The sequence below is a fragment of the Mustelus asterias genome, chromosome 2, assembly GCF_964213995.1.
Source record: "Mustelus asterias chromosome 2, sMusAst1.hap1.1, whole genome shotgun sequence".
NCBI classification, from domain to species: domain Eukaryota; kingdom Metazoa; phylum Chordata; class Chondrichthyes; order Carcharhiniformes; family Triakidae; genus Mustelus; species Mustelus asterias.
The window spans coordinates 50674824-50694287 of record NC_135802.1 but is presented as its reverse complement, the minus strand read 5'-3'; the positions used below and the strand labels follow the sequence as shown (position 1 = coordinate 50694287).

The 19464-nt window shown below is 43.7% G+C and overlaps 1 protein-coding gene across 1 annotated transcript in view; it reads right to left on the bottom strand.

The window, feature by feature from the left end:
• The window catches only part of abcb4 (ATP-binding cassette, sub-family B (MDR/TAP), member 4), a 114332-nt gene that overhangs the window by 3483 nt on the left and 91385 nt on the right, over positions 1 to 19464 (bottom strand). Inside the window, exons 22-27 of the mRNA XM_078235053.1 lie at positions 18450 to 18550; positions 16270 to 16410; positions 11437 to 11593; positions 10141 to 10338; positions 3685 to 3891; positions 1554 to 1700 (exon numbers count right to left, since the gene is read on the bottom strand). Coding sequence (XP_078091179.1) covers positions 1554 to 1700; positions 3685 to 3891; positions 10141 to 10338; positions 11437 to 11593; positions 16270 to 16410; positions 18450 to 18550 — 951 coding nt within the window. The remainder of the gene's footprint in view (positions 1 to 1553; positions 1701 to 3684; positions 3892 to 10140; positions 10339 to 11436; positions 11594 to 16269; positions 16411 to 18449; positions 18551 to 19464) is intronic.

Here is a 19464-nt window from a genome sequence, read left to right as displayed (position 1 = left end):
CTTGAGAATCTAGAATTAGAATGAGGGGACAGCTATTTTGGACCAAGAATTGGAGAAATTTCTTCACTCAGAGGTTGCAAATCTTAGACATTCTCTATCACTGAGGGCTGTGGATGGTCAGTTAATGAGTATATTCAATGCTAAGATTGACAGATTTATGGACTCTAAAGGAATCAAGAAATATTGGATTTGATGGAAAAATGGAGTTGAGATTGAAGGTCAGCCATGACCTTAAGTAGCAAAGCAGGTTCGAGGATGTTCTGACTACTTACGTTCTTATGAGAGGGGCAACTTTTCTTTCTCCCTTGGCAGGGTATCAAATGTGTTGGCAGAGGAACAGAATATCATAGGCACAAAGCAAATCATGAGGAAAGGTTAAGAAAGTTAGAAAGACAACCAGAAAGTACTGGAAATGCTCAAAAGGTCAGGCAGCATCAGAGACAAGAGACAAGACGCATTGTCTATGTACCCTTCTTAGGAATTAAAAGAAATGAATTTAAGAAAACTGGGTTTATTCTGACTGGAAAAGACACCCTAGGCTAGATTTTGCAGTCTGCACACAATGGATTTGCAGATGGGGCACAATGCCGTGGGTGTCTTGCCTGCTGCCTTGTGTTCCTGTTGCAATTTTACTTGTATACACCCAACCCAGCCATGGGCCAATTTAGGTCCTTAAGTGTCCAATTAATTGGAAATAACCAGCAATGGGACAGGCCCACTGTCTGAAGGTGGACAAGGCAGAGGTCATTTCCTCCTTAACAGACTCACTAGGCACATGGTGGACAACCCTAGATTGTTTCCCCTCACTCCTCTTCCCCTCCTCAGAGGGCACATATGGCAGTGGGCAGAAAGAGCGCATTCATTACATGTTAGAAATATGTCACCTTCCTTAATTGCATAGGCCAAAAAAGGTAGGTGTACAGGGCCCTTACGTGAATCAGGAGTTAGGCCCTTTACAAAGCAAATAAACGGCCTGGTGTCTGTTTGAGATGCTCTCTGCAATATTGAGTATCCTGTCTGTATTGGCTGTATTCGGCAAAAGCATATCAATTGCAGCCTAACAGGCGATTGCAGATTGCTACCTAAATAATTAGCATAATTAAGGACCCCACGCACCCCGGACATTCTCTCTTCTACCTTCTTCCATCAGGAAAAAGATACAAAAGTCTGAGGTCACTTCCTCAATTGAACAACTCAAAAACAGCTTCTTCCCTGCTGCTGTCAGATTTTTGAATGGACCTACCTCACATTAAGTTGATGTTTCTCTACACCCTAGCTATAACTGTAACACTACATTCTGCACTCTTTTGTTTCCTTCTCTATGAACATTATGCTTTGATTGTAAAGCACGCAAGAAACAATACTTTTCACTGTATGCTAATACATGTGACAATAATAAATCAAATCAAAAAGCCCTTTGTTAAAAATACTTGACTTTAAAACCATGTGCCATTGTCATCCACTGCTCAACTCCCATTCTGATTGTGACATCAAAGCCTCCCCCCACCCCACACCCTTGTACAAGACAAGATGAACAACAGCTGTAGCCTTACCATTTCACTTTCTGTATCAAGTGCTGAAGTGGCTTCATCTAGGAGGAGAACTTTGGGGTTTCGGATTAACGCTCGGGCAATGGCAACACGCTGCTTCTGGCCCCCAGACAACTGGGCACCCTTGTCTCCTACACACGTATGATATTTCTAAACAAAATAAGAAAAATAAACAAAATTAGAATTTTAGCATTTATACAAATACTGAATTTTATGTTATTTGTATAGATTTTTTACTTGCAGCTTCTTAATCTAGATTAAATGCAGGCTAGTACTTTTTGACAATAATTTAATAGCTTCAAGATGAGTAGTACTGACTCAAAATTGTAAATAACTTGATTTTTTCATGTACAAAGTGGGACTACTTCAGAATAGACTAATCTATTCAATATTAAGGGCAGCACGTTGGCACAGTGGTTAGCACTGCTGCCTCCGGATTCCCGGCTTGGGCCACCGTCTGCATGTTCTCCCTGTGTCTGCGAGGGTTTCCTCCAGGTGCTCCAGTTTCCTCCCACCGTCAAAAAGACGTGCTGGTTAGGTGCATTGGCCATGTTAAAATCTCTCTCAGTGTACCCAAACAGGTGCTGGAGTGTGGCAACTTAGGGGGTTTTCATTGCAGTGTTAATTTAAGCCTACTTGTGATTGCACAGAGACAGGCCCAGGAAGCAAAGTTGCAGATAGCATGTCCAGTCATTTACCAGACACACTCCGACCTCAAGAAGAATCTTGCTGGAGGTGGGGTCAACGTGGCAGAGTCGACCAGGTAGTGGAGGATAGTCAATTAAACCCATTAACGGGTCAATTGAGGAAGTGTTTCTGGTGTTACCTGGATCTTCCTAATGATGCCTATTCCACCTCCAGCTCCCACTGCTGAGGCCAGAGCCCGGCACAAAAACGGAACAGCTTCCTGGTGCCAAGCCAGGAGTAGGGTGGGAGGGCATCAACAATTCCTTTCAACCACCCCAGTATGGAACGGCTGGGATGTTATGGTTATAGCAGCTTCCACAAACCATCCAGTGGAGACATATCTGCCTCCACATTGATTGCCTGACAATGTATAATTTTTAAAGTTTTCACAATAGTGTAGATAATGACTATACATTTTGACACTCCCTCAAAGTCTCCTGTCTGCCTCCGCAGCACTCATGTCTCCTGGTGGCACTGCTAGCTGAATATCGCTGTACATCCTCCAACTTGGCACCCCTTCCCATTTGGGGCGGCATGGTGGCTCAGTGGTTAGCACTGCTGCCTCACAGTGCCAGGGACACGGGTTCGATTCCCGGCTTAGGTCGCTGTCTATGCAGAGTCTGCATGTTCTCCCTGTGCCTGCGTGGGTTTCCTCCGGGTGCTCCGGTTTTCTCCCACAGTCCAAAGATGTGCAGGGTTAGGTGGATTGGCTATGCTAAATTGCCCCTTAGTGTCAGGGGGATTAGGAGGGTAAATATATGGGGTTGCGGGAATAGTGCCTGGGTGGGATTGTTGTCGGTGCAGGAACGATGGGCTAAATGGCCTCCTTTGGCACTGTAGGGATTCTATGATTCTAAGATTCCCTGATCTGCCCACCATCCTTAATTGACCAGGGTCTCTGGAGGCACCTCCTTACTGATTGCATTTGAGAAGATCATGACAATTGAGGCCAACTTTGGGATCGTGACCAACCAGGAATATTCAGCCCATAAGGTGTGCTAAATTGTTGGAAAGAAATAAGATAAGGTTGTACATCTAATTCTTTGGATTGTGGGTATCATTTAACCCAATGATTCACTGAATGAAAATATATATTTTTTTGCTTGGTTCCTCATCTCATGGAGGAAGCTACCAACCTCTACAACAAACAGCTGGTCTTATAGTCAACATGTCATAGAAACCCTACAGTGCAGAAAGAGGCCATTCGGCCCATCGAGTCTGCACCGACCACAATCCCACCCAGGCCCTATCCCCATATCCCCACATATTTACTCGCTAATCCCTCTAACCTATGCATCCTGGGACACTAAGGGGCAATTTAGCATGGCCAATTAACCTAACCCGCACATCTTTGGACTTTGTGTTTATCTCACCAGAATTCTAGGGTAAACAAGTCATTCTTACTGAGTTGCGGCATGATTATGAGTGTCACCGCACACACACTTACCTGAGGGAGTGTTTCAATAAAGGAATGTATGTTTGCTGCTTTGGCTGCCGCTTCTATTTCCTCCTGGGACACAACCCTACTGTTGTCTCCATAGGCAATGTTCTCAGCAATACTGCAGTCAAACAAAACAGGTTCTTGGGACACAATTCCTATCTGTGCCCGAGCCCACTGAATATTGAGGTCCTTCATATTGTGCTCATCTAAAAGCTGGAGAGAAACATATTTCAATGAGCAATGCTACACCCCGTGCCATTGAAGTAGATGTAGGTTGTAGACTGGATGCAAGAGAATCAAAAGATGATCATGGGACCAACCAACATGTTAAGGATTTACAGTTATTGCACAGCAAAATACCAGGGATGTGGGTTCAATTCCGACTTTGGGTGGCTGTCTGTGTGGAGTTTGCACATTTTCCCCATGTCTGCGTGGGTTTCCTCCTGCTGCTCCGGTTTCCTCCCACAGTCCAAAAATGTGCAGATTAGTGGAATGACCATGGTAAATTGTCCTTTAATGTCCCAAAATGTATAGGTTAGATGGATTAGCCATGGTGAATGTCTGGGGTTACAGGGGTAGAGTGGTGGAAAGAGCCTGGAAAGGCACTTTGTCAGAGAGAGTTGGTGCAGACTTCATGGGCCAAATGGCCTCCTTCTGCACTGTTGGGATTTTATTCTATGATTAGAATCCTTGCACAACAACAGCACGGGTACATATGGCAAAGTGATGATTAATGCCTATCACATGCACATGACGGCAACAAGAAAGGCTATTAATATTGCAATATGAACAGACACTTCCTACAGTTACAAGTCCGAATTATACCATGGCAAATACTGACTAATCATACTTCAATAAAATGGCTTTGTTGTTACATTTTTTTAAATGTTCGTTGGAAATAAACACCTGTTTTCAAATTATCCTCAGGAAGAAAGTAGAAGATAATCCAACACATTAGCAACGATGTGAATACTGTCAGTACAGGGTCTATGGGTGGTGAACTATCTATGCTCAGTGTCATTGCCTCACAGTGTGGGCAGCACGGTGGCACAGTGGTAACTTCTACCATACAGTGCAAGGGACCAGGGTTCGATTCCTGCCTTGGGTGACTGTCTGTGTGGAGTTTGCACATTCTCCCTGTGTCTGCATGGGCTTCCTCCGGGTGCTCCAGTTTCCTCCCACAGTCCAAAGATGTGCAGATTAGGTGGACTGGCCAGCTAAATTGCCCCTTGGTGTAGGTTAAGGGGATTAGCGGGGTAAATATGTGAGGTTACAGTGATAGAGCCTGGGTGGGATGCTCCATCGGAGAATCAGTGCAGACTCGATGGGCCGAATGGCCTTCTTCTGCACTGTAGGAATTCTATCATTCTAGTAACTGAAAATGACAAATTTTGTTTTTTCACACAGAGGATTGAATTGTGCACTTTGGTCTATTTCTCTGTGATGAAACAGTGTAACTACTGACATTTACTTAAGAAATAAAGTTCTAAGAAATGAATAGCAAAATAAAGTTTTTCAAAATATTTGTGATGTTACAGATGCCTTTAAAGATGTGTGCATCTAGTGCTGTAATGTGTAGTTTGTAATTTTATATGATTTTCAAAGTGTGAGAACAAATATTTTCAAATGTCAAGGGAAAGGGAGGAAGAACACCGCTACCTGTTTTTTTGTGTAATATATAAACAGTCCTCCACCCCTGCTCATTTCCCCAGGTTCTTTTGTTTATCGGCTTCAAAGAGTGGCATTGTTAGTGTGCACAGTCATCTGCTATCAGTGTTCCACAAACATCAGGATTAATTCTCAAAAACATTTCACATTTTTCACGCACCAGTCTGAATTTCTTGAACCCCTGCACCTCAGTGGAAAACAATGTTAAAAATCTAATTTGTTAAACATCAAGATGAGTATTCTCAAGAAAATTTGACAGGCACAACTGTAAAATTATAACTTCAAATTCATTGGTTCACGCACTATTTGATGTGTTCTCTGGGTGGGGGACTTCAATGTCCATCACCAAGTGAGGCTCAACAGCACAACAACTGACTGAGCTGGTTGAGTCCTGAATGACAGATATCCCAAACTGGCCATGCAGGAAATGGGGAAAGAACAAAGGGAGAACCTGCTTGACCTACTTCCGATGTGGAGATGCCGGCGTTGGACTGGGGTAAACACAGTAAGAAGTTTAACAACACCAGGTTAAAGTCCTACTTCCCGCCAATCTACCTCTTGTGGACACATCTGCCTATGAAGATATTGGTAAGAGTGATCACAACACAATCATCGTGGAAGTAAAGTTCAACCCCCCACTATACTCCTTATACACCTATGACTGTGTGGCCAAATTCCACTCCAACTTGGTTTTCAAGTTTGCTGACGATATCACCGTAGTGGGTCGGATCTCAAACAATGACGAGACAGAGTACAGGAATGACATACAGAATCTGGTGAACTGATGCAGTGACAATAATCTCTCCCTCAATGGCAACAAAATGAAGAAGATTGTCATCGACATCAGGAAGCATAAAGGAGAACATGCCCCTGTCAACATCAATGGGAACAAAGTAGAAAGGATCGAGTGCTTCAAGTTTTTAGGTGCCCAGATCACCAACTGGTCCCTCCATGATGATGCTATAGTTAAGAAAGCCGACCAACGACAGTCTTTCTCAGAAGACTGAGGAAATTTGGCATGTCAGCTGCGACTCACACCAACTTTTATAGATGCACCATAGAAAGCATTCTTTCTGGTTGTATCACAGCTTGGTATGGCTCCTGTCCTGACCAAGGTTGATAGAGTTGTTAAGAAGGCGTACGGTGTGTTAGCTTTTATTGGTAGAGGGATTGAGTTTCGGAGCCAGGATGTATGCTGCAACTGTACAAAACTCTGGTGCGGCCGCATTTGGAGTATTGCGTACAGTTCTGGTCGCCGCATTATAGGAAAGATGTGGAAGTGTTGGAAAGGGTGCAGAGGAGATTTACCAGGATGTTGCCTGGTATGGTGGGAAAATCGTATGAGGAAAGGCTGAGGGGCTTGAGGTTGTTTTCGTTAGAGAGAAGAAGGTTAAGAGGTGACTTAATAGAGGCATACAAGATGATCAGAGGATTAGATAGGGTGGATAGTGAGAGCCTTTTTCCTCAGATGGAGATGAGGACGATTTTCTTTTTCTTTCAGAGCATCTTTAGTGTTTAGAATTCGCTTTCCCAGAGAGCATAGGGGTATAGGAATAGGAGTAGGCCATTCAGCCCCTCGAGCCTGTTCTGTTATTCATTGAGATCATGGCTGATCTGTGGCCTAACTCCATATACCTACCTGCCTTTGGCCCATATCCCTCAATACCTTAGCTTAACAAAAATTTATCCATCTCAGATTTAAAATTAGCAACTGATCTCGCACCAACTGCCAGTTGTGGAAAAGAGTTTCAAACTTCTACCACCCTTTGTGTTGAAGTGCTTCCTAAAATCTCTCCTGAATGCTCTAGCCCTAATTTTTAGACTATGTCCCTTAGTTCTAGAATCTTCAACCAGTGAAAATAGTTTATCTTTAACTATCTTTAACCTTGAAGACTTCACTCAGATCACCTCTCAACCTTCTAAATTCAAGAAAAAACAGGCCCAATTTGTATAATCTCTCCTCATAACTTAACCCCTGAAGTCCAGGTATCATTCTTGTAAACCTGTGCTGCAGTCCGTCCAAGGCCAATGTATTCTTCCTAAGTGTGGTGCCCAGACTAGCTTACAGTACTCCAAGTGGGGTCTAACCGGGGTTTTGTGTAGATGCAGCACAACTTCTGCGTCCTTATATTCCAGTTCTCTGGATGCAAAGTCCAGCATTCCATTAGCCTTCTTGTTTATTTTCTGTACCTCTATGTGGCATTTTAAAGATCTCTGCAGCTGAACCCCCAAGTCTCTTTGAACATCCACTGCATTTAACTTCATACCATCTAGGGAGTACTCTGATCTATCCTTTTTAAGTCCAAAATGGATAACCTTGCTTATGTTGAAATCCATCTGCCACAGTTTTGCCCATTCGCCTACCCCTTTGTAATTTTATGCTATCATCTACACTGTCTACAATGCTGCCTAACTTTATGTCATCAGCAGATTTGGATATATTACTTTTTATACTATTATCCAAGTCGTTAATAAACTGATAATAATTGAGGCCCCAATACAGATCCTTGTGGATACCACTAGTCACAACCTCCCAATTTGAGTACCTATCCATTATCCCTACTTCCTGTCTCCTACCACTCAACCAATTTTCCAGCCATGTCAATAATTTGCCTTCGATTCCATGGGCTTCTACCTATATCAGTATCAAAGACTTTCAAAGGCTTTTGAGAAGTCCATATAAACCACATCCAGAGACATGCCCCTGTCCACAACCTTAGTTCCTCCTCAAAGAATTCAATGAGGTTTGTTAGGCATGACCTACTTGCCATGAATCCATGCTGGCTCTCCCTAAGAAAGTGAAGATTTGTGAGGTGTTCAGTCACCTTATCCTTGATTATAGACTCTAATAATTTCCCCACGACAGATGTTAGACTGGTCTGGAATTCCCTAGTTTTTCATTTCCACCCTTCTTAAAAAGCAAGTAACATGAGCAATTTTCCAATCCAGAGGGACAACTCCTGAATCTAGGATGCTCTGAAAGATTATAGTTAGGGTATCTAACTTGTAGGTTTACAAGAATGATACCTGGACTTCAGGAGCAGCACAGTGGCAGTGGTTATCACTGATGCCTCACAGTGTCAGGGACCTGTGTTCAATTCCAGCCTTGGGTGACTGTGTAGAGAGTTTGCACGTTCTCCCCATGTCTGCGTTGGTTTCCTCCAGATGCTCCAATTTCCTCCCACAATCCAAAGGCTAGGTTGATTGGCCATGCTAAATTGCCCCTTAGTGTCCCAAGATGTGTAGGTTAAGGGGATTAGCCATGATAAATGTGTGGAGTTATGGGTATAGGGCCTAGGTAAGATGCAGTGTCGGAGAGTGGGTGCAGACTTGATGGGTCGAATGGCCTCCTTCTGCACTGCAGGGTTTCTATGATGTACAATGTGCTCCCCTACTTCCCTTAACACCCCCAGAAGGAAACCACCAGGGATTTGTCATTTAATTTCCTCTTTATCAATGTTTTACTTATGTTAATTTTATTAAGACCTTGTCCTCAATCCACTATTAATTTCCTCGGGACTTCTGGTGGAAACTGGGTATTGAATATATTCAAGCCTGAGTTAGATAGATCTTTAATTGACAAGGGAGTCAAGGATTATGGAGTCCAGACAAGAAAGTGGGCTTAAGGCTGCAATCAAATCAGCTATGACCTTATCAAATGGTGGAGCTGGCTCAAAGGCCAACCCCTGCTCCTAACTCTTGTGATCTTGTGTTCCTGTGGTGAATCAGCACTGACAGATAGCTAATTGTGGAAATTCTGATATGAAGCTTTGAGTGCCACATACTTGACTCATTGCATCTGTGGAAACCTGTTTAGTCAGGAAAACTGGATGGCATTCTCTCTCTTTGTTAATCTGGTTCCAGTGAGAAGAAATTGCTGCGTGGTCCATTAATTAGTGGTTTTCTCTATACAATCATCAGGTGCTGCATGACTACTCTACAGAAGGTCATCAGATACCACCAGGGAGGATTCAATGTCAAAGAAATTCAAGACTGTGGTGGCTTTGATTGGTTCAGAAAATCCTAGTGAATGTGGGAGCAGGCAGTGAATGCAGAGAAAGTTTAGTAACAGCTACTTGCTCCGCAAACCATGATCAACTGATCACCATCTTCTCAAGGGCAATTAGAAATGGGCAACAGTTGTTGGCCTTGTTAGTGATGCCCACAGTCCGTGAAAGAATGACAAAATAATCAGCAGGTATCTGTGTGTAGGGTACAACCATCTTCTGTGATTTGTCACATTAAGTGCCTCTTCTACATCCCCATTCTTCTCTTCCAAACACAGCAAGTGCAATGCCTAGCATGAAACTGCACTTTCTTCAGAGTAGACTAAATAGTGCAGAAAAAACGCTAACAGAACCGTCAAAGCACCAAACAAGCTTGTAGACAGACAAAGCAACACAAACCTCAAGCTCCAGCAAACAAAATGGCCTCTTCAATGGCAGTATCAGGGATGCCTCTCTGCTGCTCATTTAGTTGCACATACAATGGTGGCATCAAATGAGTTTGGTGAGATTGAGCACACCCACCCATGTTCATTTAATATGGTGAGGCAGGTTGAGGTTTGAAATGGCAATGGTGGGATTCTAGGAAGGAAAATTCCAATGAAATTTCTTGGCGGGTCTGTCTATCCCCTTTTACCCTGTGGAAAGCACCAAAGCTGTCCATAAATGAGTGGGAAATCTAAGAAGAATCCAGACCAAAATTTAGGATCCAGACTTTCCTTCAAAGAAGGTGAGAAAGTCAAACAAGTTTCATAATGCTGATCCTGTTTAAAAGCAGTAAATGACCTACCACTCTTCCATGTAGTGGATCGTAGTACCTTTCCAGCAGCTGGACTGTGGTGCTTTTCCCACAGCCGCTACTGCCCACTAGAGCCAAGGTTTGTCCCTTTCCAACAGAAACCGTCAAACTTTGCAATACAGTCACATCAGGACGAGTAGGATAGTTAAAGCCAACATCTTCAAACTTGACTATTCCCTCAAATGAACCCTGAAAAAAAAACAGAAATAACAATTTTAAGATAAACAATTCCCGAATGACTTTCGCAAAAATGTATTCTTCAGATGCTCTGGTGTCTATTTGCATCTTAGAAAGCAAACAGGAATGTACTTAGCAAAAATTTACACTCTGCAATATAAACATTATCAGAACATTTGTGCCTGCATTTGTATGATAAAATGCTACGCCTTTTTGGGGGGAATTGGTTCAGTCATCCAGGAGTGGTGGGGGTTGGGTGGGGTGGGGGGGGGGGGGGGTTGGTTTTGAGGGCAGGCACAAAGGGGGAGTAACATCATAGAATCCCTACAGCAAAGGTGGAGGCCATTCAGCCCATCGAGTCTGTATCGACCACAATCCCACCCAGGCCCTATTCCCATAACTCCACATATTTACCTTGCTAACCCCCCTGACATTAGGGTTAATTTAGCACGGCCAATCAACCTAACCTGCACATCTTTGGACTGTGGGAGGAAACCAGAGCACCCGGAGGAAACCAACACAGACACGGGGAGAACGTGCAAACTCCACACAGAGAGTGAGCCGGGACCGGAATTGAACCGGGGTCCTTGATGCTGTGAGGCAGCAGTGCTAATCACTGTGCCGGAGGGGTTACCCCCCAACAAGTGCACAGGGCACTGCTCCCCCGCCACCAACCATTCACCGAAAACATGCCTGGCAGGCGGTCATGAAGTCCAGCGCCATGTTTCAAGTTGGTGACCTTTCAACATAGTGTGAAAGCATTACCGATGTAACAAGCACATTAGATCCTTGACCCGCTTTGTAAAAATGTTTTTCTTTCTCTACAGATGCTGTGTAAAGCACAGCCCGCACATCTGTTTATATTTCAGATTGCCAGCAGCTAAAGTTTTTTGCCTTTGAAAACATATCCATTGTTCATGTTATATGTTTGTCTCAATTCTTGGAATTTTACAAACATTTCTGACCTTATCATCCAAACATGTGAATGTCCGTTTCATAGTTTTGTGCAAACAGTTTAGCGAGACGCTGCTTCTGAGTGACCCAAGATTAAAGTATTTTGTGGATTTACATTTCCTAATTTACTACATTACGAGACAATGAAATACTTACGGGAACATTACCAGCGTCACTATAGCTGTCTATGGTTGGCACTTGCTCAAGTAGCATACGGATGTGAGCAGCAGACATTTTGGCCTTTGCGTAGTCAGGTGCAAATGAGCTGGTCTGCCCCAAAGCCATAGCTCCAAACACAATTGCTGAAAATACGCTGCAATTGTTACAAATAAAATTAAGCAATGCACAGTCTCACCTTTACTAACATGTTATTTTCTGTACACATTGATCATTCAAAAGGGAATTTATCAAAGTCTTCATACAGTACACAAACATTTTGATTGCTTTGTCTTAAATGATTGTACTACATGTCAGATGTAAATGCATTGCAACATTTAATAGGTGTGGCATTGACAACAAAGGGCTACTTGTTATAAATTTTGTTAAAAACAGAAAGGTGCTGATCATACCAGTGCACAGAAACAGCAGGGCAGCATTCAGAAAGCCTGCATCCTCAGCCCCACCAACAATGTTCTGCAGCAGTCACCCAGGAAGAACATTACAACTGTCTGAGTACATCTTTCCTTGAGATCAGAAGCTGGCAGTGGGAGAAAGAGAAGCTGAAACTTTCTTCTCTGTGATGTGCCACACCATCAGACAGCGAAAGAGATGGAAACAAACAGGAAATATAGATGGAAAAGCATAAGACCATGTTCGGAAGCAAATATATAGAAGATAGATAGAGAGATAGATAGACACTTATGAGGAAAAGACGGAAAGAACATTGGCAAATATCTCAGAATTACATTAGATTGAAACTGTAACGTGGAAACAGGCCATTCAGCTCAACCAGCCCATAGCGTTTAACCTCCGCGTAAGCAGTAGTCACAGTTCCATTTGCTCACCTCGTTTTTCATTTTGTTCAACTGCCTATGTAACTGATTCTGAAAAATTTGATAACGTCTCTGCTTCAATCAACTCTGGTCGTACAGATACCGGACCCTGCATCTAGGAAGCTCGGGGCTGGATGTGTACTGGATATGGGGATTTTCCAGATTTTGCATCCCGTGGTGGAGGGCTGGGTGGAAAACTGTCAGTCTTCTTTTTCACTGAACTGTCTTTTATTGAGCAGTGTGTAAGTAATTTAACATCTTTACTCCCTGTCTATGGTTGGTCTGTTAGTTCTCTCCTCGCCACTTTTTCCTCATGTTTTCCAGCTGAATGAAAATACAAAAGCAAAATATTGTACATTCATCAGTTTCCAGCACAGGATCCAGTCTCTGGGTCCTTCCGGATTTTGGGATGCGTGGGATAAGGTGTCCGATACCTCTATACATTTCACAGCCTCACAACTATTTCTCCTGCTCTCGATTCTATATCTCCTATATTTAATTTTAAATCTGTCCTCTCAATCCAGACTCCTTAGTCACTGCAAGTGGTCTATTTCTACCTACTCTATCCCATTCTGTCATAATTTTAGACACCACTATCACATCCCCACATTCTGCTCCGCTGCAATAAAAAGAGGCAATTTTTAAAACTTTTTGAATTTCATCATTTGCTGCAGCATACTAGTGAATCTGTGCAGTACCATCTCGGTAGCCTCAGCACCCTTCCTATAACATGAAACCCCAAACAGCACAAAGTGTTCCAATCGTGGTCTTACTAAGATTTTATATAGATTTGCATGATAGATTTGTGGCACGGTGGCACAGTGGTTAGCACTGCTGCCTCACAGCACCAGGGACCCAGGTTTGATTCCCGGCTTGGGTCACTGTCTGTGTGGAGTTTGCACGTTTTCCCTGTGTCTCTGTGGGTTTCCTCCGGGTGCTCTGGTTTCCTCCCACAGTCTGAAAGATGTGCTGGTTAGATGCATTGGCCATGCTAAATTCTCCCTCAGTGTAGCTGAACAGGCGCTGGAGTGTGACGACTAGGGGATTTTTACAGTAACTTCATTGCAGTGTTAATGTAAGCCTACTTGTGACTAATAAATATAATAAACTTTATCTTAAAATTATGAAAGGTTTTATGTCTGAAACATTATTTTGTTCTCCTCATAGATGCATTGTTGAACATTTCCCACCATTTTCTGCCTTAATTGCTTGGGGGGGAACTGCAACTATAATTCACTGAGAAACATGTAAACATGTTTTGAGTAAACTGCCTGGGAAGAGAATGAAAGAGGTTGGATGAGATGCAAAGGCAGTCTCTGTGTTGCTATTTACTGTCCAAGGGCTCAGAGGGTTTAGGACTACACTGACTCCATTTTAAGCATTCAACACACTTCAAGCAGTCATCTCAAAAATGATTTGCTCTAACTGTTGCATTGTAAAGTATTGGGCAAAGTTTTCCTGGAAAGGTCCAAGTCCTGACAGCGACCGCAGGTGCATGGCGGCAGCACCAATGACAAACTGGTAGGACTTCCACCATTTCACAAACGTTATCTCCTGAACAAGCTGCCACCGGGGTTGTCATTCTGTGCAGGATGGCTGCCTGTCCCCTAGAGCTGCTGGCCCAATAAGAAGGCCAATAAGGAAGGCATGGGCCCTGCAGACTTCACCAGATGGGTGGAAGAACCTTTGGAAAAAAAACTTGAAAATAATGTTGACAGAGGAGAAAGCCCTCTGAGCAAATTGTTGGGGCTGTGAGGACTGCCTTCCCTGCCTGCACCACCCTCTTTAAATAAATAAAAATTCCCCCCCCCCCCAACCCGTGTTGCCATTGGGCGTCTGCCTGCGCTCACCTGTCGGGGCATCAATCCACTGTTGACAAAGAAAAAGGCCTCATTAAAATGGCCCTCAACGGGGTATTTGAATATTTAAATTTGCTTCCAAAGCCAGTGCTGCTGTCAGTAAAATTCTCTGATGGCAGGACATAGCCAGTCCCTCATAGCTGTTCCCCGCCGGTATTTTTTTAATTCATCCATGGGACATGGGCGTCGCTGGCTGGCCAGCATTTATTGCCCTAGTTGCCCTTGAACTGCGTGGCTTACTAGTCCATTTCATAGAACATAGAACATAGAACATTACAGCGCAGAACAGGCCCTTCGGCCCACGATGTTGCACCGACCAGTTAAAAAAAAAACTGTGACCCTCCAACCTAAACCAATTTCTTTTCGTCCATGAACCTATCTACGGATCTCTTAAACGCCCCCAAACTAGGCGCATTTACTACTGATGCTGGCAGGGCATTCCAATCCCTCACCACCCTCTGGGTAAAGAACTTACCCCTGACATCGGTTCTATAACTACCCCCCCTCAATTTAAAGCCATGCCCCCTCGTGCTGGATTTCTCCATCAGAGGAAAAAGGCTATCACTATCCACCCTATCTAAACCTCTAATCATCTTATATGTTTCAATAAGATCCCCTCTTAGCCGCCGCCTTTCCAGCGAAAACAATCCCAAATCCCTCAGCCTCTCCTCATAGGATCTCCCCTCCATACCAGGCAACATCCTGGTAAACCTCCTCTGCACCCTCTCCAAAGCCTCCACATCCTTCCTGTAATGTGGGGACCAGAACTGCACACAGTACTCCAAGTGCGGCCGCACCAGAGTTGTGTACAGTTGCAACATAACGCTACGACTCCTAAATTCAATCCCCCTACCAATAAACGCCAAGACACCATATGCCTTCTTAACAACCTTATCTACTTGATTCCCAACTTTCAGGGATCTATGCACACATACACCTAGATCCCTCTGCTCCTCCACACTATTCAAAGTCCTCCCGTTAGCCCTATACTCAACACATCTGTTATTCCTACCAAAGTGAATTACCTCACACTTCTCCGCATTAAACTCCATCCGCCACCTCTCGGCCCAACTTTGCAACCTGTCTAAGTCTTCCTGCAAACTACGACACCCTTCCTCACTGTCTACCACACCACCGACTTTGGTGTCATCAGCAAATTTGCTAATCCACCCAACTATACCCTCATCCAGATCATTAATAAATATTACAAACAGCAGTGGCCCCAAAACAGATCCCTGAGGTACACCACTTGTAACCGCACTCCATGATGAATATTTACTATCAACCACCACCCTCTGTTTCCTATCCGCTAGCCAATTCCTGATCCAATTTCCTAGATCACCCCCAATCCCATACATCTGCATTTTCTGCAGAAGCCTACCATGGTGAACCTTATCAAACGCCTTACTAAAATCCATATATACCACGTCCACTGCCTTGCCCCCATCCACCTCCTTGGTCACTTTCTCAAAAAACTTAATAAGGTTAGTAAGGCACGACCTACCTGCCACAAAACCATGCTGACTATCACCTATCAATTCATTACTCTCCAAATAACTATAAATCCTATCCCTTATAATTTTTTCCAACATCTTGCCGACAACAGAAGTGAGGCTCACCGGTCTATAATTCCCGGGGAAGTCTCTGTTCCCCTTCTTAAACAATGGGACAACATTCGCTAACCTCCAATCTTCTGGTACTATACCAGAGGCCAACGACGACCTGAAGATCAGAGCCAGAGGCTCTGCAATTTCAGAGGGCAGTTGAGAGTCAACCACATTGCTGTAGGTCTGTAGTTACATGCAGGCCAGACCAGGTAAGGACGGCAGTTTTCCTTCCCCAAAGGACATTAGTGGATGGAGTTTTTCTGACATTCAACATGGTTTCATAGTCTTCTGTTGATTCTGAATTCCAGACACTTTATTGAATTCAATTTCCACATCTGCTGTGACGGGATTCGAGCCCAGGGTCCCCAGAACATTAGCTGAGTTTTTAGATTAATAGTCTAGAGATAATACCACCAGACCATCGCCTCCCCTATTACTGCAATCCCCCACCATGATCCCTCGTGGGGCCGGAAAAATTCTGCCCTTTGTCTTTCTATAAACTGAACGTTTGTGACAATCATTCATACTTACAGCATAACATCCCGGAAAACCATATGATTATTTGTAACCAACCAGGCTCCAAACCGGAAACATGCTGCATAAGCAAAGTATAGAATTGCCTGAGAAAGTGCGAAGGTGATTCCATAAACTTGAGCCTTCTTTTCTGCATTCCTTTGGAAAATAAGAAGGAAAATGCATGACAATTCTACTGCCTAGCAGAAAATGTTCAGGTACAATTTTAAAACTGATGGGAATGGGATGAACATTGGAAGGGACACAGTCGCTATTTTAACCGTGCAGCTTTTTTAGGAACATAAGGATAGAAGAAATAGGAGAAGGAGAAAACCATTTGGTCCATCCAGCCTGTTCCACCATTCAATATGATTATGGCTGATCTTGGGTTTCAAATCCACTTTCTTGCCCTCTCCCTATTTTTTTTAATTCCCTGAGAGACCAAGCATTTGTCATCCACAACCCTCTGGGATAGAGAATTCCAAATATCACAACCCTTTGGCTGAAGAAATTTCTCCTTGTCTCAGTTTTAAATGATCTGTCCCTTATCCTAAAATTGTGCCCCCTGTATTCTGCGTCCCCCAGCCAGGGGAAACAATGGCTGGAATTTTACAGCCCCGCCCGCCATAGGAGTCGGAGCGGTCGAGGGGCGGACAATGGAAAGGTCCGTTGACCTCGGACGGGATTTTACGGTTTCGGGATGAACGAAGCCATAAAATCTCACCCAACATCTCAGTATCAACCCTGTCAAGATCCTTCATAATCTTAAATGTTTCAATGAGATTAACTCATTCTTCTACAGCCCAGAGAGTATAGACCCAATTTGTTCATCCTGCCATCATAGGACATCATCCCAGAGGCCAATCTATTGAACTTCGTTGTGCTGCCTCCAATGTAAGCATATCCTTCCTTAAATATGAAGACTCAAATTGCACATGATGTGGTCTCAGCAAAGCTCTGTGCAAGACTTATTTGTTCTTGTACTCCAATACCCTTGAAATAAAGACGATTTGCTATTTAGAAGGATGTGAAGGCATTGGAGAGAGTACAGAAAAGATTCACGAGAATAGTCCCAGGGATGAGGAACTTCAGTTATGAAGATAGATTAGAGAAGTTGGGATTGTTTTCCTTGGAAAAAAAGAAGCGGAGAGGAAATTTCATGAAGGTATTCAAAATCATGAGGGAGCTGGACAGAGTAGATAGGGAGAGACTTTCCCCACTCATGAAAACATTGAGAACAAGAGGACAAGGATGTAAAATAATTGGCTAAAGACGTAAAAGTGACAAGAGAATAACTTAATATAGCGAGTCGTTAAAGCTGGACCGCACTGCCTAAGGCAGGTTTAGTTGAAGCATTCAGAAGGGAATTAGACTGGTATATGAAAAGGAGGTATGTATGTGCAAGGTTACGGGGAGAAAGTGGGAGAATGGCACTAAGTGCATTGCTCAGAGCTGGTGCAGACATAGCGGGCGGGATTTTACGGCCTCGCTCGTCCCAAAATCGTAAATTCCCGCCCGAGGTCAACGGACCTTTCCATGTTCCGCCCCTCACCTGCTCCAATTCCCATGGCGGCGGGACAGTAAAATTCCAGCCAATGAGTCAAATGGCCTCCTTCTGTGCTGTAACAATTCTGTGCTTTCCTAATTGCACGCTAACTTTTTATATTCCTTCTTTGAGTACACCCAAGTTTCTCTGAATATCAACTTTTACAAGTTTCATTCCTTTGAAAAAAATATTCTGCTTTGCTATTCTTATGATCACAATGAAAAACCTCACACTTCCCCATCAAATACTGCATCTGCCAACTTGTTGCCCACTCACTGAGAAATGCTGAGAGATTGGCGGGATATCATCCCGATGTGTTTCACGGTGGCGGGAGGTGGTGTGTCGCTCGCTGGCAGCAGGATCCTATGGTCCCGTTGAACCAACCCCTCCAGCCATTCCTGTCCCTGGGAATATCTCTGCGAATGGAAACAGCTTTCCCTCCCAATGTCTTTCACCATCATTTTACCAACCCTCCCATCTCCAAACACTTCTTCAAAGCCTTGAGAAAATCCAGGCCCTGTTTTCTAAAGCTCTGATTAAAAGCCCTGAATTTTATTGGTACAAACAGAATTTGTCTTATTCAGTCTGAATCAAGATCTTTCCGCTGTTAATCAGAAGCCACTGTTAACTAAGGAAGTCTGAGTGTCATTACCTGCTAGGAACTTTTAAGCTTTCTTCATACATTTGTTCAAACCTTCTTTCTCTTGTTAGAGCTACAACTGTTCGAATGTTTTCAACTGCTTCTGTAGCAATCTGTTTAAAATGGAGAATACAATATTGTTAAATACAACAAAATTAAGGGAGAATCCTTTAGCACAGTAAGAATAATTTAGTTAATGAGTTTCAAAATACCCAATCGTGAAACTCAACTTCTCTCACCAACTGAGTTTGTTAACCTTGACCCGGTTGTCTAGGCAAGCCTATAATTATTCTTTCCTGGTAGACCAAAAAAAAGCAGTAACAGCTATGAAGATTTTGAAAATAAGTTATTCTATCATCCCAACACAGCCTAAGGCATTGCTCAATTTTACAAGGCCTGATTTTCACAATAATCCAGAATATCCATGTTAGTTTTCAGTAAAGGAATGCTAGATGGATGGCTGCTGCAAGACTAAGGAAATCTTGCATGTCCACTCCGACGCTCACCAATTTTTACGGATGCACCATAGAAAGCATTCTTTCTGGTTGTATCACAGCTTGGTGTGGCTCTTGCTCTTTCCAAGACCACAAGAAGCTACAAAGTGCCGTGAAAGCAAAAGCTCAGTCCATCACTCAAACCAGCCTCCCATCCATTGACTCTGTCTACACTTCCTGCTGCCTCAGAAAAGCAGCCAGCGTAATTAAGGACCCCACGCACCCTGGACATACTCTCTTCCACCTTCTTCCGTTGAGAAAAAGGTACAAAAGTCTGAGGAGACATACCAACCGAATCAAAATCAGCTTCTTCACTGCTGCCATCAGACTTTTGAATGGACCTACCTTGCATTAAGTTGATCTTTCTCTCTACCCTAGCTATGACTACATTAAGGGCGGCACGGTAGCACAGTGGTTAGCACTGCTGCTTCACAGCTCCAGGGTCCCGGGTTCGATTCCCGGCTCGGGTCACTGTCTGTGTGGAGTTTGCACATTCTCCTCGTGTCTGCGTGGGTTTCCTCCGGGTGCTCCGG